We start from the raw sequence: 24,926 nt of genomic DNA on the forward strand, positions 1-24,926 counted from the left end.
TACCTGTGGATACCACAGTGCTACAAGAGGAGAATGTTTCCCATACTTTGTGGAAAGAGGTGGGTTTTTTCTTCCTTCTCAGTTTTAAATTGTTGCCTCTGAGAAGACTAGTTTTAGGAGCCTGAAAAAGCACAAAATGCCAAATAGTTTTGTCTAGAAAACTGTCTTGCATGAACAAGTTACATCGTTAGCAGTGAGATATTGGGCCTCCTGGATGTGGATTTTTGTACAGCACTGCCAGAAGATTCCTTCCATGGTGTCCTCAAGCTTTTCTCCAAGGGTGTTTGCTAGTGATACCTCTCTGCTAAGCCATGACTGCCAAAACGCTAGCTGAAATGCTTGGGCTTTGGGTTGTGTTAACCTTCCTTGTGTTTTTGTGTTTGCAGAGCTGACCCTGAATCCACCAGAAGGAATTGTAGCAGGTGAGGAGCTGAGCAGGGTTTGTGCGTTGTGAAGTTGCAGCCTTGTGTTTAGGTAGCATTAAGCATTGTTTTCTTTCTTCTTAATAGGTCCCATGAATGAAGAGAACTTCTTTGAATGGGAAGCTCTGATTATGTGAGTTAATACTTTACTTTATCTGAAATCAGCACTTGCTTCTAGGGGAACATGAATGTAAAAAAATAACAGTTCTGCCTAACATTGACCTTGGCCTAGCTTTGTCTGGAGACTTCTTTTCAGATTGAAACTGGGGATTATATTTGGAATTTAAACATTGTGACAGAGGCAGTGTTGAAGCTTAAGTGATTATCTGTTGTACAAGTGTCATTATAATAAGCAACACTCAGTTTCTGTAATTTGCAAATTTGACAGAAATCCTTGTTTGGGCTCCCTTGGATATATGTTGTATATACAAATACTGTAGGAAACAATGAATTGCCTGTAGATCACACAAACCTATTGAGAATATTACTCAATTGCAAATACGGGACAGTTTTTTCTCATGTTTTAAGTGGAGCAAAATACAGAGATTATCCATGAGAGGAGGGGGAAAAAAAATACGAAACAATGGGTAAGATTAGTTTACTTGCTGTTGCACTTTCTTCTAGAAAGTGGAAAGGGATTCATCTGGAAGAGTATTCAAACTAAGAAATAATTTAAAATACTTTTAAAATTCTTTGCACTTTAGGAATGTAGTATTGTACAGGTGGTATTGTAAATACACTGGGTGCAGTGGTTTCATTTCAGAAGCTCTTCTGTTGGCGAATAGCTCTAATCGCTACCTGCTGTGTTTTGGGGAGTGACACAGTCTTTATGAAAGTGTGTCCTTCCCCTTCCACTTCTGAACTGATGGGTACAGTTGTTTGAGGCAAAACTTACCATGGAAAGACAAAATCTTCTTGCCTGGAATCTTACAAGTCATCTTCTCCCTTGCTTGTACTCTCTTATTCATTCTTTACCCTCCTTTGGGAACTCTGAGAGCACGGAATAACTGGTGATTTGCCCAAATTAAAGCTCTAAAACGGCTTGGGAGAGGAAAAGACACCTCTGTCACCAGGTCTGACAATTTACGCAAATGCTACAGAATTAAAAGAGGAAGAAGCTCCAAACCACTAAGGCTGTCTTGAAGCTGATACTCTGTTGTTAGGGTAGACCTAGGCTCTGTATTTCAAGATTCCTTTAGTAAGAGTTGGTGATTTCCTTTCCTTCAGCTAAGCCAGGGGGTCCTAGAGGACACCAGGAGCAGCAGGTGGTGGCTCTGGCCCCGTTTGTAGCATGCCTTCTGTGCTTTTGGAAGGTTTTCACTGCAGCCTCTTGTGCTGACTTACAAGATTCTCAACTAGCGTGGGTGGCAGAATTTTCCTAGATCGGTTTGCTTGGAGTGTGTTGTGGAGGGATGAAAAACAAGATTTCTTAGTATGAGGCGCATAACCAGTACAAAAGCTTACCAAGCTGTAGCACATCATCTGTTCCACACAACCTGGCTGCGTGGGTGATCCTACTTTACGGCAAGCGTGAATCTCCCAAGTTATTTTAGGTCTTGGTAAATCGAGATTTACCAAGTGGATTACCACTGCTTGTTTGCTGATTGATATGAAGAGATGGCAAATGCCACAGCTATTGTTGCCTATGTTCAGCAATTTATCTTTTGATAGACAGGTTTTACTTCCTGGTAGCTCATTCCCCTGAAAATAAACACTTCGCATGGAAATTGGTAATTTGTTACCTGACAGCAAAGATTTTGCCTCCAGTGACTTGTACTTTCTCTTTCAAGTGGTATATTTGTCACTTTTCTGAAACACGTGCTTTGTTAGATACCAAATTTCAGTTCAGACAGCTGTGCATTGCTTGGAGTGTAGAAATCTCAGAAGATTTAGTGCACTTCTTGGAATGTGGAAGGAAATTCCTGCCCACTACTTTCTCGTAGTGGAGGTTTTGTGGTTGAGTAGAGCTTTCACGGGGGACACACAAAAGTACTTCTGGATTTGATTCATTATCTAGATAATACTTTTTCTGATGTTTCCCATAACAAATTCTTACAACAGAGGAGCCACTTGCAGACTTGAAAGCTCTTTAAAGTGCTGAGTGTTGAGCTTCAGCTCTTTGTCAGCACAAAATGAGTGGCGGAGGTGCTTTAATTTTAGTTTCAGTATTGTGTGTATGCCATAATAAAATTATATTTCAAGATCTGCTAAATTCTGAAGCTGTGGTACAATAGAAACATGTTTACTCTTAACATGATTGGTTACTTTCATCTCTACATAACTCTACAGTAGATGTGTTTGCGTACATTTGAAAAGCAAGCTAAATGACTTGTTTATATTTGTGATAATCTTGAATGTTTTGTAATCTCAGATGTGCTGCATGAGATTATAGGAATGAAAACTATATGAGAAAATTAAAGTTGGCTTCAAATTTTTAGAGAGATGAAGAGAAAAGGTAAGTAAGTATAATAATGAAGCAGAGAAGAGAATACTTTTTTTTCATTCACCCAATTTATATCAAGCTAGAGCACATACAATGTGCTCATAAGTACAAAGGAAAAAAAAAAGAAACCTCAGGGAGAAGTTCAGAGGTGGGCTGATTAATGTTACACAAACTGATGTAAGAGCTTGGCTCAGAGATAAATTAATGGCTTTTAAAATAATGTTAATAGTAATTTGTATTCCAGTGTTCTTGCCTGTAGCAGAAGTGCTGGATAAATGTCAAACATATAAATGTTAAGGCCGTATTGACATGTTTGAATGATAGAACAGTTCTTATGCTCTCAGAGTGTAATAGATCCAGAGCTGAAAATAGAATGTGGTTTGCAGCCTGATGTAAAACGCACCCTTTCGATGAGACATCAAACAGTAGCTGATTTAGAGTATATATAAAAGCTAGATCTTTACAAGAGGATGACTTAGTAGTGATGATAAATGGCCCCAGCATGTCAAGAGAGTTTACCATAATGCCGCTCAATTCGTTAGTGCTGTGTGAGGTCCGACAGGCTGCATTGTGTTGTGCAAGTTCATGAATTTAATGTTTCAAGACCAAGTTTTTCCCTCTTTGGCTGGCAATATGCAAGTGTGTATTGTTATTAAAGTTTATCCCCAGAAGACACAAACTCACTTAGTGTTAAGAACTAAAGATTGCTTGAAAACTAAATAATATAAATTGAAGTCAACTTATCAAAAAAACCCCCAACTGTCTAGAAAGGTAATTAGATCTATGATTATGTTTATTACTGTTGTTTACTGTGGAATTCCCCTTTACAGCATCTGATGACTGTGGGTTTTGGTCTTTTCTGAGCATCTTTTTACAAATAAGAAGCCATTTGCAAATGTATGTGATTATAGGATTAATTGTCCTTGTCTGTGCTTTTCCCTCCTATTTTGGTAGATATGTGCGATCCTTTTCTGCTGTTGCCTAAGTAATAGCCAGCTCATGCAGTTCAGAGTTTCTTATTTTCACGCTGTGTCAACAGAGTTGTTGATAACATCTCTCTCACAACTAAGCAGGCTGATTGCCTAGCAAGTCATATAAAAGCTGGAGAAGAACCGATGTCCACTCCTCGATGCTTTTAGGGAAAACTGTGGAAGAATAGCAGATGTGGAAAAACATGCAGACACTGCCTGCTTTGCAGACTGCAGAGAGTCTTAGATGGAGTAGGTTTAATACAAGGTATTTCTTAGAGTTCCATGTCTCAAGCCTGTGCAGAGTGAGCGCCTTCTGTGTTCACACCGTTAGTGATGGCCAGTGCTTTGGCTTCCCTGAGCTATGGGAGCTGCTTAAGGCAACTGACCAGTTGGCTCAATGCTCTTTGCTCAGTGAGAGGGGTGTCACCGCTGTGGAGTCTGGGTGTTTCTCAGAGAAACCCTAAACAAACGCTGGGTAGTCTGAACTCTAACTAGCACAGTAACTCAGATGAGATCATAGCACAAGACACGGGGCTTTGAGTATGGTGTGCTTTGCACTCACACCACCTGCTCTGCAAAGATTTTAAAAGGTGCTGTGCTCTTTACATCTCTGGCCCAGGCAGTGATGAAAGTGATGTTGTCAAGTTTAAACGATGCAGCCTTCTGAGTGTTTTGTAGTTGCAAATGCTGTCTTGGATTAACTTTAATTTCTTTGAAGTTGATCCTGGCAGCACTGAATGGCTAAAACAAAAGCATTTTGCTCACATAATATGGAGCCTAAAGTGGAGCATGTTGGGTTAACGTATTTGACAGAAGAGCCCTTAAGGCTGTGTGTTTGCTCTCAAAACAGAACATAAGACACCCACCAGCTTTTCAATGCGTGTATGTACATACTCTTAGAAGTTCAACAATAAGCCTTTAAAATGCAGCTGGAATTAAAATGTTAATGAAAAAATGCATTCTGTTTACTCTCAGATGTGAATTGAATCCTGACTAAATTTAGGGAAAAGGCCAGAAAAGGAACAAAATGGCTGAGACTGTTTAGCTTTCGTTCGTGCAGTATGTGGATGCATTTCTCTAACTTTACCTGCCATTGTCAATATTCAGATTTAAATCATGTAGTTCTTGTGTTTATCTACCAGTCAAGTCTTTCAAATCCCAAAGTTTAAGAGAATTAGCCTCCTAGGACTTTAGGTTTTGCTGATCTTAATTCTCTTTTTCTGTAGGTTACTCGTTGCAACCTTAAGTGTTAGGAGTCCTTGAGCTTTCATGTTCTTTCTGTCATGGAGCATGTGGATTGGGAGGAGTGGGCCTGAATATGTTTCTATTTCCTTAACCTTATTTCTATTTCCTTAAACCTTATTTCCCAGACAGCCTAACACTTGTCTGAAGAGCTTTTTACTAAATACATAAGATTTACTTGCCTAAGATTTTCAGTGATGAACCATGTTCCATGATCTTTCCAATAAAGGGAGATCATGTTTGTGTTATGACTCCCAGATGGTTCATCAAGTTGGAATAAATTATGTCTAATAACCTTTTTTGCTCACCTTCCAAAAATGTTTTATGTAGGATGTCTTTATATTCTCAGCTTGATTGCACTTTGAACTAGATGATGAACACAATACGGAAATATTTCTACAAGAACCCCGATGAAGCCGTTTGTTTTCTGCACACACTTGAGGGGGTGCAAACCAAGTATCTTAAGTCTGCAAAGAAACATTATTTTCCTGCATCTAGCAATTATGGCCCCTGAGCTGTGTTTTTGTTTTTACAAAACATTGCTGTGTTTTTTGCATCAGATATTATAAGTGTTTATGTGTGCTTATGCTTGATACTGGCAATTTGAATCTCTATAGGTTTTATAAATTATTTTTGAGCTACAGCATTTGACATCACTGTCTTGTGCAGTAGAACAGTATCTTCAAAGGCACAGGAGTCCCACACCTGCCTCTGCTTTCTCTTGTCGTGCAGATGCTGAAATCCTGGAACGTGCCTTGGAGCCAGATACTCCAATTATATCCAGACACACCCTGCTAATTAAGCAGTGTGGTGACCTTCCTAGTAATTTAGTGTGCAAGCTTTGATTTCCCCCTTCACTCCCAAACCCCATATTCGGATTTAAGCTTATGAAGTATGGGGTAAGGGTGTGTTAACTCTTTGTTTTCTGGAGAAGATGCTATAACTCAAACCTCAGATGTCTCATTAGGAAAGAATTTGTGTGAAAGAACCATTTAAAACTCTGGTAAATAGCTTTTAAATCTGTTTCTAGGGGTCCTGAAGACACCTGTTTCGAGTATGGGGTTTTCCCTGCTATTCTGAGCTTTCCACTTGACTACCCATTAAGTCCTCCGAAGATGAGGTTCACATGTGAGATGTTCCATCCAAACAGTGAGTCTGATGCAGCAGGGTGTACGGGGGTGTGGGTTGGTATGCACCTTAAAAAGAAACTTTTGCAGCAGGAGAGCTGGCATCCTTACTAAGGGTGGTTCTCTCCCTTTCCATCCTTGACTATACAGTAGGAATGTTAAACTGTCCAGCAATTTTGCTCTGTCTTAGGATCATTTTATCACATTATTCCTCATGTACCCTATGGTCATAAACAGTCCAATAAAAATTCCAACAATTTCAGTGCCTTTAAGATCATTACAAGAATACTTGTAACTATTGTGTAAATAGTCTAAAGATAAATATTTTGTACATAACATGAGATTTAGTGAATTAATACTCTTTTTTTCAGTCTCGCTCTGTGGCTTCTATTTGAGTAATTTGGTGTTATTTTAAGAAGTGAAAGTGTGTTCATATTCTCCAAAATGTGGATGCAGCTTTGTTAGGCAGCATGGCTTTTTCCCCATTAAGTCACAGGTTTAGTAACATTTCTGATGTGATCCTTCTGAAATAGAGTGCTCATAATACAGAGGTCTCTTCATGGCCTCATTTTCTTTGGACTAAACAACCCCAAGTCCCTCAGCCACTCCTCACAAGACTTGTTTTCAAGACCCTTCACCAGCTTCGGGGCCCCTCTCGGGACCCTTTCCGGCACCGTGATGTCTTTCCTATGCTGTGGTGCCCAAAACTGCACACAGTACTCAAGGTGTAGCCTCACCAGTGCCAAATACAGGGGGACAATCACTTCCTTGATCCTGCTGGCCACACTATTCCTGATATGGGCCAGGATGCTGTTGACTGGGCATGATCATCTGGTTGTCCTGTAAATGGAATGTGATGGCACTCAAGACAGTTTGTTCCATGACCTTCCCTGACACCAAGGTCAGACTGACAGATCTGTAGGTCCCCAGATCCTCCAGCCCTTCTTGTAGATGGGCGTCACGTTTGCTAATCTCTAGTCCATTCTGCTAACTGCTTCATCAGTCTTGAGTGTAACTGGCCCTGTAGACCTGTGTTATATCTAGGTGGTGCAGCAGATCTCTAAACATTTCTTCTTGGATTCTCATTCTTCTCCCCATCCCTGTCTTGCAGCTCAAAGGGCTGGGTATCCAGCAAGCTAGTCCCACTGTTAAAGACTGAGGTAAAGAAAGCATTAAGTATCTCAGCCTTTTCCTTATCCTTTGTCACTCTGTTTCCCCCTGCATTCAGTAAAGGAGGAAGATTCTCCCTTGTCCTCCTTTTGTTGTTAATGTATTTATAGAAGCATTTTTATTTTCTTTTACAGCAATAGCCAGATTGAGTTCTAGCTGGGCTTTGGCCTTTCTAATTTTCTCCCTGCATAGCTTCACTGCATCTTTGTAGTCCTCCCGAGCGGTCTGCCCCCTTTTCCAAAGGCCATAAACTCTCCTTTTTTTTCCTGAGTTCCAGCCAAAGCTCTCAGTCTAGCCAGTCTTGTCTTCCTTTTGCCTTTAAGACTTTGTTCTTGAAGAGTGCTCAGCCTTCTTAGACTCATTTGCCCTTCGGGACAACCTCCCAAAGGTCAGTGGCAGTTCCACTAACCCCCAACTTTACTTCTTTGAGAATCAAAATCTGTTATTTCATGATCACTATGCCCAAGATCGCCTCCAATTATTTTATTTCCTACAAGTACAGCTAACAGATTTGAGCATTGGATGGGTAAAAACCTTAAAAAAAAAACCAACTTAAAAACCTGCAGCCTGTAGCCCTACTTTCTGGAGTCAGCCCTGGCATTCTTTGTGAAGTTGTTACTTATGACATCTAAATCAACAGGGATTGTAAAGACTGTTTATCATCATCCCGATTTGATGCATCTGTATTCTAGGCTATTAGGTCTCTGCCACTTGAGACCAATGAAGGCAAAATGCTTCCCTCCTGCCTAGTGTTTCCTCCTTAGCTGAAGGTCCTGTGCTTGCATAACACAAATCTTAGCTGGGAGTAGATGTATTTCATCCTGTTCCAAGCAATTTTGCAATTTTTTGAAGTACTTCTGTTCTCCCCTTCTTGAAGCACCACTGATGCAGATGCTTGCCTATTTCACCCACATATTTCTCTTCTCCTGTGGAAGACACGTCTGCATGTGACAGAATGGAACAGTGCAGGCATGTCCAGTGCAGTGTAGCATCACCTCTGAAACTCTGATGTCTGCAGCAGTGTAGCAGTTTGTATCTGGATGCAGTGTGGCCACATCGGCACCTTGCTTCAGCTGGACTTACTTGTCCAGGCTTCTTGGCAGGACTGGTCTCCGTAACCAGATCTGTGACTGTGCAGCCCTCTGTCTGCAGCTCCAGCTGTGGCGTGAGGTTTGCTGCTCACAGCTGCTTTGTGTGCAGCATATCCAGGAGGAGTGAAGTGTGGAGAAGCACAAACTGCCTGACTCTCCTGGGCTACAAAGTGGCTTTACACGTGGACACTTCCTCTGTGGGGTTAACTGGAGCATATCTAGTATGGTCAGCTCAAGCTCTTTAAAGTCCTATGAATCTGGTTCATGTTAATGTGAAGTTGAGATCACATAAAGTAGGCGTTTGAATCTTCTTGAATGGAATTGTGATGATCTGGTTGTTCCCAGAAAAGCTGGACTGGGCTGTGCTTTTTCTGTTCTTACTCCTCTGCATGAGGAATTGCATGGAAAATGTTTTAGAAGTCTGCTGTGTTCCCTTATCTTTGCAGTTTGTGTTAGGTACAGGGGAAATTGAAAGACCACAGAATTATCTTACCTTAAAAAAAATGGCATTCATGGATGCTCTGGTGAAGATAACTTCAAAACCGTGATTAATGGCAAGTCTTGCATTAGCACTTAGTGACAAAGTGGAAAGATGCGTATGTCTTCCTTTGCTGTCTTGACTGTGCTGCTGTGGTCCAGCTATTCTAATTGAGGCACTGCAGAAAAGCATTAGAGTAACTTAAAAGTGAAATACCTTCTACCAGCGTGTTTCTAACTTGCAAAGAGAAGTGCTGGTTCAGCATGTGCTGTTTCCATCTCTTCTAGCTAAGGCTAGACCAGCTCCAGTCCCCAGCCTGGGGCTGCAGGAGGGGATGTAAGTAGTCTTCCAAAGTGCTTACGTGTTGTGGGCTTGTGCAGACAGTAGCTGGGTGAATGGAAGGAATTGGAAATGAGCACCACTGCTTCCAGTGGTCATTCCCTCTCTTTGTTTTGTCTTGTTTTCCTGGCAATGGCACAGGTTTGGTCACATGAAGAATAGAAGTGCTGGGCTAAAGTCGTTGTTCCTTATGAGGCTGCAGAATTAGGCCATGTGCTAAAGCAGTGTTTTAAACTCCTTTCTCTTCGTGTGGCATCTTCGGCCTTTCTTTGACCACGTTATCCAGTCAGTGGAGTCCAGTGTCTGGGAAGATGACTTGTGCTGTTGCACATGCTTTGCTTATGCTAAAGGTGGGAGGGGAAGATGTCTGCATCCTTAATTAATAGGTTACCTTGTTTCCATGCACTTTAGTGCTGCTGAGCTTTAAGCAAAATTTTAAGAAGTAGTGTGAACTCTTCTAGTTGTACCTCAGTAATGTTCAAAGTAAGATCAATTATGCTGTTTATAAATACCACTTTTTCCTGCTTGCTGCAGTGGAGCAAGGGTCTGGTGGAGGACTGATATGCATTCAGTGCTGCGTGACTATTACCCTTCAATTTAAGTAGGACAGGTTACCAACTTGAGCTGTGTCTGTGCACGCATAGTTGCCTTGTTCCAACAGACTGCAGCTCTTATTTTTTTCTATGAAGCCTGTTACTGGTTATTAAATACCATGAGTGCTCCCAGCAGGCTTCTGTTGGGGAAGGATGACCGAAGTTTGTTAGATTTGCTTAAAGGAAATTTTTGCTAGATTTTTGGCTTTCAGATTTTATATTGTCGTGCCATTGTAAAAGTAATTTAAAACTGGATTTAGCTTCAGTCGTATGGAGGCCAAGTCCAGACATTCATCTGTTCTAAAGATCTGGAGAAGTCAAGTGCTTCCACCAAGTAACAACCAGTCCCTGTCCTTGTGCAGTTTACCCAGATGGGAGAGTTTGCATCTCTATTCTTCATGCTCCTGGGGATGATCCCATGGGATATGAGAGCAGCGCTGAGCGATGGAGTCCTGTACAGAGTGTGGAAAAGATCCTCTTGTCGGTTGTTAGCATGCTGGCAGGTAAGGACTGCTGTTTTATTAGCAGTAACTCAGACAGCAGTGGCTGAATTAGCTGGAGCTGCTTCTTGTTTGATTTGTTAAATGAGCAAATGACATTTAAAGTTGCTTAGCAGCAACCACAGTTCTTAAAGCCTTAGTATTTATTGATTAATAAACCAATTCGCTGGAAATAATTGAAAAAAAGAAAAAAAAAAAAAGACTGAATTAGTAGGCAGGTGTTTCCGGCTTTGCAAGGCATTACACCGCTTCCCTTCCAGGTCAGCAGCAATGGAGCAGGTGGTGATGGTCACATGGCTGTGAGGCTCAGCTGGTTCCCCTGCTCCTGCACAAAACCTGTGCTCAGTCTTTGTATTTGCTATGATGTCTGTTCAGCTCTTGCATGTCTTGAAGTTATTGATTACAGCATATGTTGAATTCGGCTTTAGCAGCTGAAGGGTTACCAGTGAAATCTAACCAGTTACGGTAAACTGGAGTCCTCTATGATTCACAAGCCAGCACTCTCGATTTCTGTTTGTTATTTAGTAGCTTGGGGATGTACCTCATTCTGCCATCTCTGATGCAGAAGGCTTTGTGAGTAGAGGAGCGGGAAGAAAAGCTTTTTGTGTAACCTTATAAATGGCTTTCCCTAAATTCAAGAAGGGCTCTGGATCGGCTCTGTTAATCACAGCTCCCCGAAAGATAGATTCTTTTCCACGTGGTGGACAGAGCCTCTGAACTACCTGAAAAGGGCAGATCCATGTCCCTTAGAATGAATTTTGAATGATTAAAGATTTTAGATGCTTTAGAAGCAGCAAAGCTGATCAAAGAGCAAGCAGCAGATTCTTACTTGGGACCATTTTAGCTTCAGAATAGTAATCTACTGTTGCGAAGCTCTGCAGGCAAACAGTATCTCACTGGGCTTCCCTTGGCCTCCAAGAACTTGTTTTTGTGATGCAGCCTTACCTAGACTGGTTAACGTGGGAGTCACCTGGTCTCTCTTGTTCTCTGCCTGTGCATTTTTTTTTTCCCGCATGGCTTTTGGAGGAATTAGTCTAAAACATCAATGGTCAGCTTCTTTCAGGCTGCTGGCAAACTGTCGGCTTTGCTCTGGCCATACTGTAAGCCCAAGCTTACAAACTGGGTGACCTGCACATCTGTTGGCTTTTAGGAGTGGACCATCAGCATTGTCTCAAGAAACATGTGAGCCTAGGATGCCGTGAACTGGGCTGGGGTGGATAGAGTACGTTCTGTTTTGATGACTTGTGTAATCCCGTGACAGTTGTCCCACTGTCTGCTGACCACAAATCTGATAAATCCTATGTTTTGGCTTACCTCTGTGCTAAACAAAGTGTTGGAGTCACAGAGGCATAATGTACTTTGTAAAGCACTCTGAAATCCTTGGATGAAAGATGTTACAGAAATGAAAGCATTCTATGAGTTTTCTTGGTTTAATTTGTTTTTTTTTTTTAACACAACAAGCCATCCCAAAGAGTGACAGAGCCTGTTTGGGTGGCCTGTCTGGGAGGGCTTTGTGTCTCTAAAGCCACTGAACCAGAAAAAACATTTTGCAGTAAGCACTGTGCGGTTTTAAAAGCCCTTGATAGCACTGGTGATGCCAGTGTGTTGTTCTATGTGAATGCTGCAGCTCAACTGCTGAGAGTGTAAACGAAAGAAAATCTTGTTCTTCTGCCCCTTGTTTTTTACCGAAACTCGACCTTGCTGTGGTATTCTCTTGTGATCAGTTAAACTGGAGCCATTCAGTAATCCAGCAACTGACATTTGATTTTCTTCAGTGGTGTTTCTGTAGTTGCAAGTAGGGGAAGTGTGCCAAAGCCATGGGAAAGTGGCAGTACAGAGGCATTGTTGAAAAAGTGAGAGAGTCTTGCTCCACTGCCTGCCTACCTATCTTTCAGTCTTTCTCGTTTCAGAGCCAAATGATGAAAGTGGAGCCAATGTAGACGCCTCCAAGATGTGGCGAGAAGACAGAGAACAATTTAACAAAATTGCCAAGCAGATTGTGCAGAAGTCACTTGGACTTTAAGCTCTCTAAGAGACTGAAGCGTTTTGTATTTCCTTCACCTGAAAACGAGCAGTGCTCAGTGCTGGTACCAAAAAGGAAACTTTGCAAAACTATTTGCCTAGTTCTTCTTATCATTTGTTATTTATTTACCATCTCTTTTCTTCTTCTACTGCTCCAGAGAAGCCTCTAGTTCACTCACCAAGTTGTATAGAAAAGGGATTTAATACTAGGGGAAAATATGGAGACAATGCTGTTTAAAAGGCTGCTTTTTGCTACCTTGCTTCATGGTATGGAAAGCTTGGAGACTTTGCAATCTGCAGCCTGCCAGTCTGTTGAGAACAGAGTGGGTTTAGATCACCTGCTGGAAGAATTAGTTTTATGTTTTTATAGGTAGCATTGCATCTGGAGCACCATTAGACAGGAATTTTAAGATACTTGCTAAGTTAAGGACAGCATTTGCAGTCAGAACTGATTTGAAGAGTATAGTGAGCAAGAGAGGCTATAAACCAAGGTTATAGTCAGGATGCATTGGCAAAGAAAGCGATTGTGCAGCATGTAACTTGAAGAGAAGATCTAGAGAGCTGTCAGTGACTGGCTGGTTGTCTGAAATAGGATGATGTTCCCATCTAACACTGTGAGTTTGTATTGAGCCTCTGTTTGCTTGGAAGAAATCCCAGGAGCTGCATTATTACTCCTTAAAGACACTCAGTTGTGAATTTTACATTGTGAATTTTACATTCAGTTAGAAGCACAAGATGTAAAGACTGGATTCTTAAACGCTTTAGTCAGGCTCGTCATGGGTGAGGCAGGTCATTGGCAACCTGAAAATCCAGTGAGGATGTGTCTGCTCGGCAGGGCATGTAAAATGTCTCTAATATCAGCTGCTCTTCTGTTGACATTTGGGTGTTGAGAAGTTTAGGCACTGCTGGCCTTTGCCATTACAGCCTAGGTCACTTGTTTTTCATGTGAATGAGCAAAGACGAAAGTGATGAATTTTGTAAAATTAACTGTGATACTTTATGCTGACTGCTCTTGTGTATTTCAATGCAAGTCTGAGAAGACACCAACTGTGTTTTATACAGGATGGTATGTCGCATGTTTAGAACTGCAGAGTATTGTAGCCGACTGCGGGTGTGGAGGGTATGGGAAATGCCAGCTGCAATGATCAGTTTGTAAAACTGCTTAGGGGCCATTGGTGGCCTTTGTGCTTTGCAGGCAGATCTCTTGCGTAGGTCCAAATCTTCTCCAATTTACTACAAGCAATAACATGCCCATTGATAGCACACAGAATCAAGATTTGTTGGCAGCTTTAAACTGGCTAAATCTGAGAAAGGCTTCTTTTTTTTTTTTCTGTGAAAGGCGTGTGTTGTGGAAAGATTCTCTCCATGGAGAAATCGTTACGGAAATGATTGTGTGCATGTGTGTGTATACAACTCGTCAGTATTTGTGTCTTGCTGTCCATGATGCGTATTCACGGGCTGCAGATTGCATTATGACATTGTTCTGTACTTCTGAAGAGTTTGTATTGCTACAACTTGCTGATTTTTACCTCCTTGTAGAAGTAATTCTTGCTTTGGTGTAAAGATGAGAGGGCGACCTGACATAGTTTGGGAGCAGTGATTATGAAATAGTGTTGTACCTACCTAGTATTTCAAGGTATGCAGGAAAATGTAGCACTCCTGTGCAAAGTGGGAGCATTTTTTGAATTACAGTCGATGGAGCATGGAGTAGATGATCCTGTATGTACTGCAGCTGCTTTTGGAAACAACGCTGGAGAGCAGTAATCACCATGTGGCAAATGATGGATTCAGCAGACGTGACAAAAGTGGGCCTTTTTTTTAAGTGTGGAGTATTTTATTCATGTGTGCTCACTCACTATTTAATGGTGGGATTTAGTCTGTATACTGAAAATAAAGTGATTATATTTTCTCCTTTCATAGATATATGCAAGTATATTGCAGTGGGTATTGTATATGGGTGACCAACTGGTCAAGACACTACGATTCTGACATGGTCCAAAGGTGTGGAAGGATTTATTTTAACATAGTTAAAACACAGGAGATACTTTAGAGGAGTGGAAGAGTTGACACAGTTGCTTGGGCTTTCCACGCAAGTGTCTTGTCTCTACTCATGGCAGTGACTTGATAATTCAAAGAAAACTATGTGCTGCAGTTTGCTTCTTACAGAGGTCTTGTTATGCTGTATGTGTCTGTCTTAGGAAAGTCTTGCTATGGCAACAGGTGAGTCGTGAGTTTTAATATATCATTCAAAATCTGCTGATACTAGCTCTTGAATTTGAGAAAGACAGTTAGATGTCCAGTATCATTGTCCCCAAATCTCTGTTGCTTAGAAATAAAATAATTTCTCTTTGAGTGACTGGCATGCAGCGGGCTTGCCAATTCAGGTGTTTTAAGGCACGCAGTGAACATAGATACCGGACAGCCTTGTGGGTGACAAAATGTAAGCAGAAGTCTACCTCAAAGGACTAAAACTTGCCTTGTCAAGGTGAGAACTGTCCTGAACAATGGCTGTTTGCTTAGCTCTAACTAGTGGTGAGCATTTGTTTACTGAAAGGATTAAACATGGCACTGCAGTCAATGTGGTACTGCAGTCGGTGTGTTAAATTCCCTCTGTTTTACTCAGGGAAGAAATAAAACTTTGTCGTTGTCATTCCGTAAAAAACCTGAATCCTCGCGCGCAGTATGAGCGTTCGTCTCGCACGGCTCCGTGCCTGCTGTGCCTGGCCTCGCCCAACAGAATTTCACTGCACAGGCAGCTTGTTACAATTGGGGAACACCTCAGAGTTGAAGTTTGTAAAGCTGCTGCGTTGATCTGGTGACAGGCTTCCCTCTCGGGAAGGCTTGATCCATGATAGGCTTAATCCTCTCTGTTTGTTAAAAGGCAGCCTGTCTAATAATAGCCAGTAGCAATGTTTTTCTGAGCAGTTGCCTTTTTTCCATCTGAAACAGTTACTTTAAAACATGTTGCTTGGGGAGTGTCAGAGCTCTACAGGTCTTATGCATACAGGTAAAGTATTAAAGATTTTTAAAAAAGAAAAAAACTTTCTCTGGATTATATTTGTTTTAGGCTTTTATATTAAAGAGACCAAAACTAAACCATTCAACAAAGCTATAAAAACGCAAGCAACGTCCTCTTTAAAGCCTTTGTATATGCATACATCCACACACGCACAGTTTTTTTCTTGGCAAGTGAGGCTGTGTCAGAACACACACAGTGGGGTGTGAGACATTCATTAATTGCGTTTTGTGTGCCTGTGTGCATGCAAGCAGTTCTTTGAAAGTGTGAGCTGCCAAGCAAGAGGCATTGGAGCCACATGAAAAGACTGCAGCTTTGGGACAAGGCCAGCTGTAGGCTGCTTTCCAGATTCTTTTTGGCCAGAGCTATATCATGAATGAAAGGTGGTGTGCTGCCTTTGAGATGAAATGGTGAAAGCTCTGTGCCTCCAGAATATCCTTGCTTTCCTTCCGATGTTGCATCCTTGTGGGACGTGTATGTTTTACCCCATGAGAATCAAAAAGAGAAACACTCTGCCAGCACAGACCTGAAATGTCCATCCCCAGTGCTAGCCATGCTGCTGATAACTGGGCTTGTTTTGGATGTGGGATCGTCGCAGCTTTTAGGAGGTAGCTCCAGAAAGGGGCTCAAAGCAGCAGCCTCCCCTGCCCTGTGGCATGGGGCGAGGGCTGTGTGTGCTGGCTGAGCAGTGGTGAGCCGGGGCAGACGCAAGGCATGAGGTGTGAGTGTGGGAGGTCCTATGCTGCCTAGGAAAGAAGTGACACTCTTATCTGTTCGTTGTTGCTTCTCTTTCATATTTTCCTTACTCGGTGAAAGCAGAAAATCACTCTACTCTTTGGCAACTTTAGGGGCTGGGAAAAGTGTGAGCTGAGGTATGCTGAGGGCCTTGCTGCCAGCTGGTGAGGTGGTTGGGGGTGGCAGGGGGAAGGAATCTGTAGAATTCCTCTAGGATCTGAGGGTCTGGTTGGGATGAACTGCCATCCCCGTGTGCTGCCTAAAAAGCAAGGTGGCTGAGCCCCTGCACCAGCTCCATTTAGGGCTCCCAGTGTCGCCTCTTGCACAGATAGGTCCCACCCACTGTCATGTGCACCAAAACCACTGTCAAGGTGGTCACAGAATCACAGAATGCTGGGGGTTGGAAGGGACCTAGAAAGATCATCTAGTCCAACCCCCAGTTCAACTCCCCTGCCAGAGTAAGATCCCCTAGAGTAGGTCACACAGGAACACATCCAGATGGGTTTTGAATGTCTCCAGAGTAGGAGACTCCACAACCTCTCTGGGCAGCCTGTGCCAGTGCTCTGTCACCCTCACAGTGAAACAGTTTTTTCTAGTGTTTTTGTGAAACCTCCTATGTTCCAGTTTGCATCTGTTGCCTCTTGTCCTATCATTGGACATCACTGAAAAGAGCCTAGCTCCATCGTCATGACACTCACTCTTTACATATTTATAAACATTAGTGAGGTCACCTCTCGGCCTCCCCTTCTGCTGATGCAGGCGGCTATAGCTGTGCAAGGCTTCCTGATGCTGCAGGTGCGAAACGTAGTGCTGAGGAGGGAGTTGCTTAAGCCACTTAATGCTTGGTGGTCCTGCATAATGTGCTTGGTGTTCTTGCAGTCCCCTGGGAGCATGGAGTGGCTGGGATATGAGGGCCTTCCCCACGATTCCAGCCCTAGTCATCTTCCTGCCCATCCCAGCCCTCATCCTCAGAGCCGCCTGCTGGATCCTAGTCGTGCCTCGGCTGCCAGCCCCTCTCTTGGGACAGGTGATGCAAGAGCCAAAGGAGAACCAGCCAGGTGGCTTTTGAAAGCAGCTTGCATCCCCTGAGATGCAACTTGGCAGCAGTTAAGATTATGGGGTATGTTAATATATAATTAATGGTAATGATACGGACAGTGCATTATTACAGGGTAACTGCTGGTGTTAGCAGCGTATGCGTGAGCTCTCACGGAGCTATTTGCAGGTGGGTCTGTCTAGTCATGTTGTTTCTGAAGGGCGTGGGGGAAGATGAGCCAAGTCCTGGGTTGTGTCCCCTTCCTCCATGCGTGTTGCACCAGCGAGCCCCAGCTAACCAGGGCAGGCTCTCCAAGAGCACTTTGATGCATTTAACTGGGAGATGTATGCAGGAGTTGGGTGCATATGGCAGTGGGAGAGGCTGTGGCTCTCTGCTCCGTCACAGCTCACCCTGGCCACAGGGGCTGCAGGAGGTGGCTGGGAGGTTGGGTGCCTGGGACAGGGCTCAGGGGGCTGTGAAGGCAAATGCACCCATTGCGACTGCCCCTCTGGGGGCTGCAGGGTGATGTAGGAGGCGGGTTCAAAGCATCAGAGATGCAGGATGCAACATGTTGAGGGTTGGGGGCACCCACGTGCTTGGATGCTGGTCCCAGCACAGGGAGGTTCTCCGCCCACAGCTGGGTTTGGCATTTTGCTCCAAAACAGTTTTTCCCACGCCAAAACGATTTGGCAAATTGAACCCAAATTGGAGCTGGCATAACAATATTAGGTGAATCGTGGTTTGTTTGCTGAGTCTGTCTGGGCTGGACTTGCACAGGCTGCTCTCCTGGCGTGCTGCTTCACCAGGATCTGTGTCTTCCTCTGCCGATCTGGTCAATGTATTGATCCCTATCAGACTGGTCAACAGCAGCCATTAGGTGCTGTGGGGATCTCGCTCTGTGGACAAGTGTGTTTGAAGGGCAAGACAGATGCCCACATCTCTGAGTTGACAGTCAACTGCAGGGCTTTATGTCTTGCACAGCTTTCCCTTGTCATTCATCCTTCCAGGAGCTAGAAAATAGTGGAGCGTAGGCCAGTAACCAAGTTGGGGGACTTTGCTCTGATGCAATGTCAGAAGCCTCTGGGTTGGAGATCCTTCTAGTTGATATCCGTGGGCTTGTTGCAAGGGTGTCTCAGGGAGGGGCTTGCTCAGCTGGAGTCCAACTTTGCTCACCAGTTCTTGCAGTGAAGGAGGATTGCTAGGAAGGCAGGCTGGAGAACAGGTGTTTTCAAATTTACTTTGCCTGGGGAGGCAATTAGAAATTGAATTTTGTCCTTGGCCAGATCCTGCTTTGACACAGGATCTTCTGCCTTGGAGCCTAGGCATGGCCTTGGGGGAATTGCTTATGTTTGAGAGCCATGTTAAGGTCTTAGGGCTTTATATGAAACTTATTTCCTTGAAAATGTTGGTATTGTTGCTGAAGCCAGCCCAAGCTGTCCCTATACAGCCTCATTTTCAGCATTTGATACTCTTCAGCATCCATCCTTTTAACACCCGATCAGTAACCAGGGAGCACCTGATTTATTTTGTCAGTTAGTTGCAATCCCCATCAAACAAGACTTGTGTTAGGCTGAATTCCTTCTCATGTGTTAGATACCACCCTCTTCTGTAGACACCTTTCTGCTCCCTCTGTGGGACCCATGAAGACCGATCAGCCCAAGGTGTGCTGCACGCTGAGTGCCCTGGTGGCAGGACTCCTCCTGCTGCAGCTGCCCCTGCTACCACCCTTGTCTGTCCCCTCCTTGCACTAATCCCTCCCCACTCTTGCACAGTATAATTAGGAGAAGCCTTATGGTGATTTCTGAAAACCTGGAATTCAAAAGCAATGATCACTGGGTGCTGCTGCATCTGTCTGGGAGAGGATCAGAGCCCTGCTCGGCGGGAAATCAAGGGGATCCTCGTCCTACTCATGAACAGTACCACTGTGTTACCTCATGCCCCACGGCAGGAAGCCCCAGTGCCAGCAAAGGCTGCTCTCCTTGCTGTGTGGACCACACAGGACTGACAAAGGGGAGGATGAGACAGGTTCCTTGGGGACAGCCTGCTCCATTCTCCTTCCCTACCACTTTGAGCCAACCCTTCCCTGCCATGGGTGTTGTGCCTTGGTGGGTTATGGAAAGATGGATGTCTGTGCCCGAGCATCTGAGGGATACGTGATGGTGCTGTGTGCATGGGGAGAGCTGAGTGGGACCAGAGCTGTGGTGTGTACAGTAACCCAGCTCCATCTCTCTCTGTATTAGTGGGGAACAGCACTGACGGTTGGGTGACAGGCGCCTGGGGATGGGGGCCATGTGCCCACCAGTGTCTGCACAGCTCTGAGCGCAGCAGGACACCAGTGCTGCAGCCAGAGTGGCTGGGCAGCAGCACCGCACTGGAGGAACTGGCCAGAAGAAAGTCTTGGAAAACAATAGCAATTGTTCTCTGTCTTTGTTCCCTTCCTTCCCCGGATGTCGGAGGAGATGGAGCTGCACTGTGCTGCCAGCGGGTGGGCAGAGTGAATGTGGCTGCCTGCGCTCCCGGCTTGGCACCCGGGGAGTCTGCCTCACACTCCGCCCGCTCTGCTGCCCGATGGTCCCCCAGTCCCGCCAGCTCCTCCAGGGCTTGAATCATCCCTAATAAAAGCTCTACATTGTCATATGGGCAAGCAATAGAATTTGCCTGTGATTGTCATGGGGCAAGAGGTTTTCTTACGGCTGCAGAGCACAGCCATGCTAAAGCTGCTGTTCGTCCACTGTAGAGTACTCTAGCCTGCGCATGCTCTGGGCAGTGCAGCCTGGCGGGAGAGAGGACCTGGCCCCAGCCCCGAGTGCTGGGGGAGCTCTGGCTAGTAGAGGGATTTGTGACGCCCACACCTTTTCCTACTACCCCAGGTAGTCCGACGTGGGCTTCATCCAGGAGAGAAGTTGCTGGCCAGGAGGGCCCCTAACCAGTGAGCTACGGGATTGTTTCTGGTCCAAGCAGCATCTTGCATCCCCTTTTCTATCCTCGATGGGCCCAGGCATGTGCGGGCAAGTCTCTGGGCTTCCCTGCTGTGGCTTTTTCTGCTGTTTACCACCATCCACCTGCTGCAAGCTGTAGCGTGCAGTCACTGCCCAGATCAAAGGGCTATGAGGCAAAGGTGGAGGGTTTCCTGCAGAGCTGCCAAGGGAGATTTCCTTCTGCATGGGGAGTGGCTGTCCCCATCCCAAAGCCAGCCCTGGGGCTCAGGCATCATTCCAAGCAGCCTGCTGCGAGAGATGCGACACTTGGCATGAGGTTTGCTTGCCTAAGCTTACAGTTTCCCACACAGAGCCCTCAGGTTTACATATTCAGCTTGGTGAACTGCCGATCCTGGTGGGGGAAGGCTTAGACATTTGCAAAACCCTTCCCTTTCTCCTCTTTCCGCCTGGAAGTGCATGCTCTGCAAACCCCAGGGTCTTTGGGCACGTGACATCACTAAAGAAGTGCAGAGCTGGCAGCTGGCTGGGGTGGGCACAGGCACCCAAGGGCTTTCCAGCAGTAAGTGTGAAATGGGAACGTTGCCTCCTTCCTCTTGGCCTTAGGAGCTCTGTTTATTCCCTTTGCAGAGAGATCTTAGCCAAGTTCAAAGGCAAGCAGGAGTTTCATGTTGCATGTGGAGCAGGATGTCCAGACAGAGCTCCTAGGTCTCATGCCCTGCCACTGAGTGACCTGTTAGCCTCCCCCACTACTCTTGTCTCCTTGCAGATGTAAGATCTACAGCAAATAACCAGAACACCGTTTCTGTGGTTTGTGTGCTCATGGTTGCTTGGGTTTGATGCCTTCCACATGGAGCTAGCTTGCTGGAAAGTGGTGATTGCAGAGAAAGTTTGGCGTCCAACAGCTGCAGGGAGGTAGCTCAGCCTCTTGCAAGGCATTCTGGTGTACTGTGGTGAGGTGGCACAAAAGAAAAAATTGTCACCAAAGGACAGGCAGAGAGATAAAGGGCTGTTTGTCATGTGCAGAGAGAAGAAAGGGGAGATGTAGCTTCTGGGTGCTGCCTAGCCCTGTCCTGATCAGCTCTGCTGCAGAAGCATGGTCTTAAAGCCTGTCTTCTTGCTCATACTGTCAAAAATTAAGTGACTACTTTTTGGAACTCTTTCAAACCCTGCCAGCTTGGCTGCCATGTGTCCTCCAAATACTGCTCAGCTCACTCCCAGCTGCCTGGGAAGGGACCCGGGCTGCAGGTCGCCAGCCCTGCCTGCTGCCAGTGGCCAAAACTGCTCCGTCATTCCCTGGGGCCATGGGACTGGCAGTGCTGGGGAGGCATGTGGGTCTGCAGGCACAGAGGGCTCTGGGATGCGATCGATGCTGGTGGGTTACCAGTGCCCTGAAGGGATTGCTCCTGAAGGCAGCTCCATGCCTAGGAAGCTGGCAGTAGGGCTTGCAGTGTTGGGGCGGCTTTGTGCTTTTTTTTGTGGCTTTCCTGAAAAACAGTGCCTTTTGCAATCCTTACAGTCCTTTGACAAAACTTTTCCTGGCAGAACCTCTCCAAAACTTCTGGGAATTAAGTTTTTGAAAGGCGATGGGGTTAAAGACATTTACACTTCTTGGACAATGCTAACAGATTTCCTGGTGTAGAGATTTCTTGTGGAACCTCCAGTTTGTGTTGGGCTCGGAGGGCTGAACTAGCTCCAAGGAAACATGGGGAAGATTTTCAGCTTAGAGCAAAGGGCAGAGGTGACAAAGGAGGAACCCCAGAAACTACTGGGAATAGAGAGCCCATCCCTCGCCATCCTGGGGAAGGTATTGTTCCTGGGGTCCAACCTGAACTCCGATCTGGGGAAGTGCAATCTGGGGTGTTGGTCTGAGAACAGTTTTCCTCCATTCCCTTTGTAACTGACCCCTGAAGGGCTGATCTTGACCCTGCTGCTTACACAAGTGGGACCAGCTCCATGTGCTCACTGTTCACCTCCAGCTCCATCCCCATGGGTGTGTGTAGCTGCACCTGCGTGATGGCCACCCTTGCTCACCTGGCTCCCCTGACCCTGGACACAGCACTGCCTGCTGCTGGCCACAGCCTGGGTTGTGGACACCCATGAGATGGGCAGAGCAGCCTTTGTCTGCGTTATGTATAGGATCCCTCAAAGCTTTGCCATGGCCAGTGCCTGTATGTGCGCTGCGTTTCAAGTGAGAAAACCCTTGCAGATGTCAGGAATAAAGACTGAAACATAAGTTTGTGTCTGCAAATAATAAGGAATGAGTTACAGTCTTGAAAGAGTAGGAACATTACCCTGTGTGCAGGGTCCAGCCTGTCCCTGGTGCTGATTAGGTGCCCTCCTTGCACTGTCCTCTGCATGGAAGCTCTGCTTGAAATGTGCTGTCTGCAGATGGGTTTCTCAACCTTTTCTAACCCAACGATGGCCAAATCTTTTTGGTGGAAAACCAAGGTTCATTTTGTTCAGAGCCGCCACATGGTTTTATTTACGACCCATGAGAATCAGGCACATGTTTCACTGTTTGCCTCTTTTATTTTATCCTCTTGCGCTTGCTTGTGCACATAGGAATGTGCGCGTGTGTGCTGAGGAACAATTTTGCAGACCACTTCCTACTGTCATCGGGACACGGAGCAGGTCCCAGGCCCAATACAGCAGCGAGTAGTGACAGGCCCCTGTCCTTATTTCACATCACAGCTCAGTTCCCTAGTTTTGTCCTCCTGGGGAGGAAGAAAAGTGCTAGGCACTGCTCCAGCCACTCCACCATCCTCTGCCATGCTAGGGTCCCCAGCCCAAGGATGGAGAAAATCCTTGAGGACCATCTATGTCCTTACCAGGAGACTGTTCATTAATGGCTGAAAAGCAGCCTGAGCGCATGGTGTTGTGCTGAGTACCACCTGGCATGTCCTCCATGCTCATCAACAAGTGCTTTGGTTTGTCCACCTCCTGCCTGAAAGTGTCTGGAGGGGACACCTGCAGCTGTGTCCTCTGGTCTAGAGATGTCCCCACCAACCAGCTTTTTGGCCAAGGAAGGGATCAAAGGTGGCTGTATGCCCTTTGGAAAAAAACGGTTTCCCCAGCATCCCCAGACTTTTCCTCCCTTGCTGGAAGGAGTCACATGTGCTGCAAGGACTCTTGCAGAGCCAGAGCTGCCCTTGACAGGAGACTTTCCAAAATCCATCCGCTTATGTGAGCTTCCTGCCCATGGCGGTGCTGCCAAAGCCTCGCTTGACTTGACTTAACTTAACTTAACTTGACACGTGTGCCACCCTGGAAAATGTGGTGGCCCTGATTCTCATTCGTGCTGCCTTACCCAGTGCCAACTTGCCAGGGTCCTGCCAGCGGCCACGCTCCGCTCCCCTCAGCCTCCTTTCCAACACACCAACCTCTCTGTTGGATGGCCCCGGGATGCTGGGCCCTGCTCTTGACAGCAGATGTGACGTAGGGTCCTGGTGAGGTGGCTGCTCCCAGCCCTGGTGCTGGCGGGTGTCCCCAAGGCCACAAGGAGACGAGCCTGTCAGGCAAGATGTTTGCACCTCCTGCATCCCTTGCAGTCACCACTGGCAGCTGCCATTTGGGACCCCCAGGTTTGGGTGGCGATTGTGCCAATGGGCAACTTCCCCAGTGCAGGGATGAGGAGGGGTGGAGAGCCAGCAGTGCCTCGTCTTTGCAGCTCCATCCAGAGAGAAATTAAGCTCAACTTAAGCTCTGCTTAAACAAAGCCCTAATTTTGGGGATGTGCAACGAGAGGCTTTGTGGGAAGGGAGAGCTCTGCACAGCCCTACTTGGTGCAACGCGTCACCAGACACAGCCTCGTGCACAGCCATCCTCTGGGCTTCAGGGGCTGTTTGACTCCAAGGCAGAGGCACTGACAGCATTTGGGTGTCTCTGGGTACCCGTGGTGGCTCCAGTGTCAGCTCCTCCCAGAATCTGGGACTGAGGTGCAGGACTATGTGCCTGCACCCCATGGGCTGCAACCTCTTGGTACCAGCACGGGGGGCTTCAGGCTGGTAAGGGCTGCGGTCAGACTGGCAGAGAAGCACATCCCGGGGTCTGGCTGTTCTTTGCTGACGAAACCCCTGGTTTGCGACACCATTTTTTGGCATTTTGTTCTGGCCATCCTCTTTCTATTTCAGTGCTCGCCTTGTGGGAAGGCTTTGGGACGGGGAGGGTGGGAGCCCATTTCAATTGTTCAGGGAATGGAAGTAACTTGTTTTGCGGCTGGAGAACCCCGGCGGAGCTTGCTGCGAGCCGGGAGTTTTTCCACTGCTGTCTCTGCCGTTTGAACAGGGTAACTTCGAGGGTTTCCAAACTGATGCTCAGCACAGTGCTGCCCTCCTCATGGCAGGGCTGGGTCTGGTGGCCAGCTTTTACTCTGGAGCCTTGCCTGGGGCACTGGCTCTGCATCACCTGCCCAAGGCCATTTGGGGGGAGAAATATGCACCTTGTGGGGGAAGTCTGTCTTTTTTTCAGGCAGGGTGGAGGGGCCAGAGGATCTCCCCCCAATACAGGCTGGGATTATGCTGCCAAAAGCCTGGGGCTTTTAGGGGCAGGATGGTTCCCACCATGGTCTCTCCAGGGAGGCGTGAGTCTCCCACCTACTCCCATGTGACCCTAGGAAAACAAATCACCAAAAATTAAAGGAAGTAAAGAAAAAAGGAGAAAAAAATAAAAGATCCCTCCCCAAAGCCGCCTTCCAGAGGGTTGGGCAAAAGATAAAAGCTCACCAAGGAGCTGGAACTCCTCCTCTCCCACCATGAACTTCTCATTTAAATGTCTGCGCACAGGCTGCAGCCGGCATTGCCTCC

At 45.9% G+C, this 24,926-nt stretch overlaps 1 protein-coding gene across 1 annotated transcript; it reads left to right on the top strand.

The window, feature by feature from the left end:
- Positions 1-311: 311 nt before the first annotated feature.
- On the top strand, positions 312-12,696 carry UBE2G2 (ubiquitin-conjugating enzyme E2G 2). The gene is given in 6 exon segments (XM_009879432.1): positions 312-345; positions 348-422; positions 510-555; positions 6,109-6,227; positions 10,239-10,379; positions 12,287-12,696. Coding segments are annotated over 6 exon segments (528 nt in total). The 3' UTR covers positions 12,400-12,696.
- Positions 12,697-24,926: the final 12,230 nt, after the last annotated feature.

This window comes from Apaloderma vittatum, unplaced genomic scaffold, assembly GCF_000703405.1.
Source record: "Apaloderma vittatum isolate BGI_N311 unplaced genomic scaffold, ASM70340v1 scaffold19462, whole genome shotgun sequence".
Lineage (NCBI taxonomy): Eukaryota > Metazoa > Chordata > Aves > Trogoniformes > Trogonidae > Apaloderma > Apaloderma vittatum.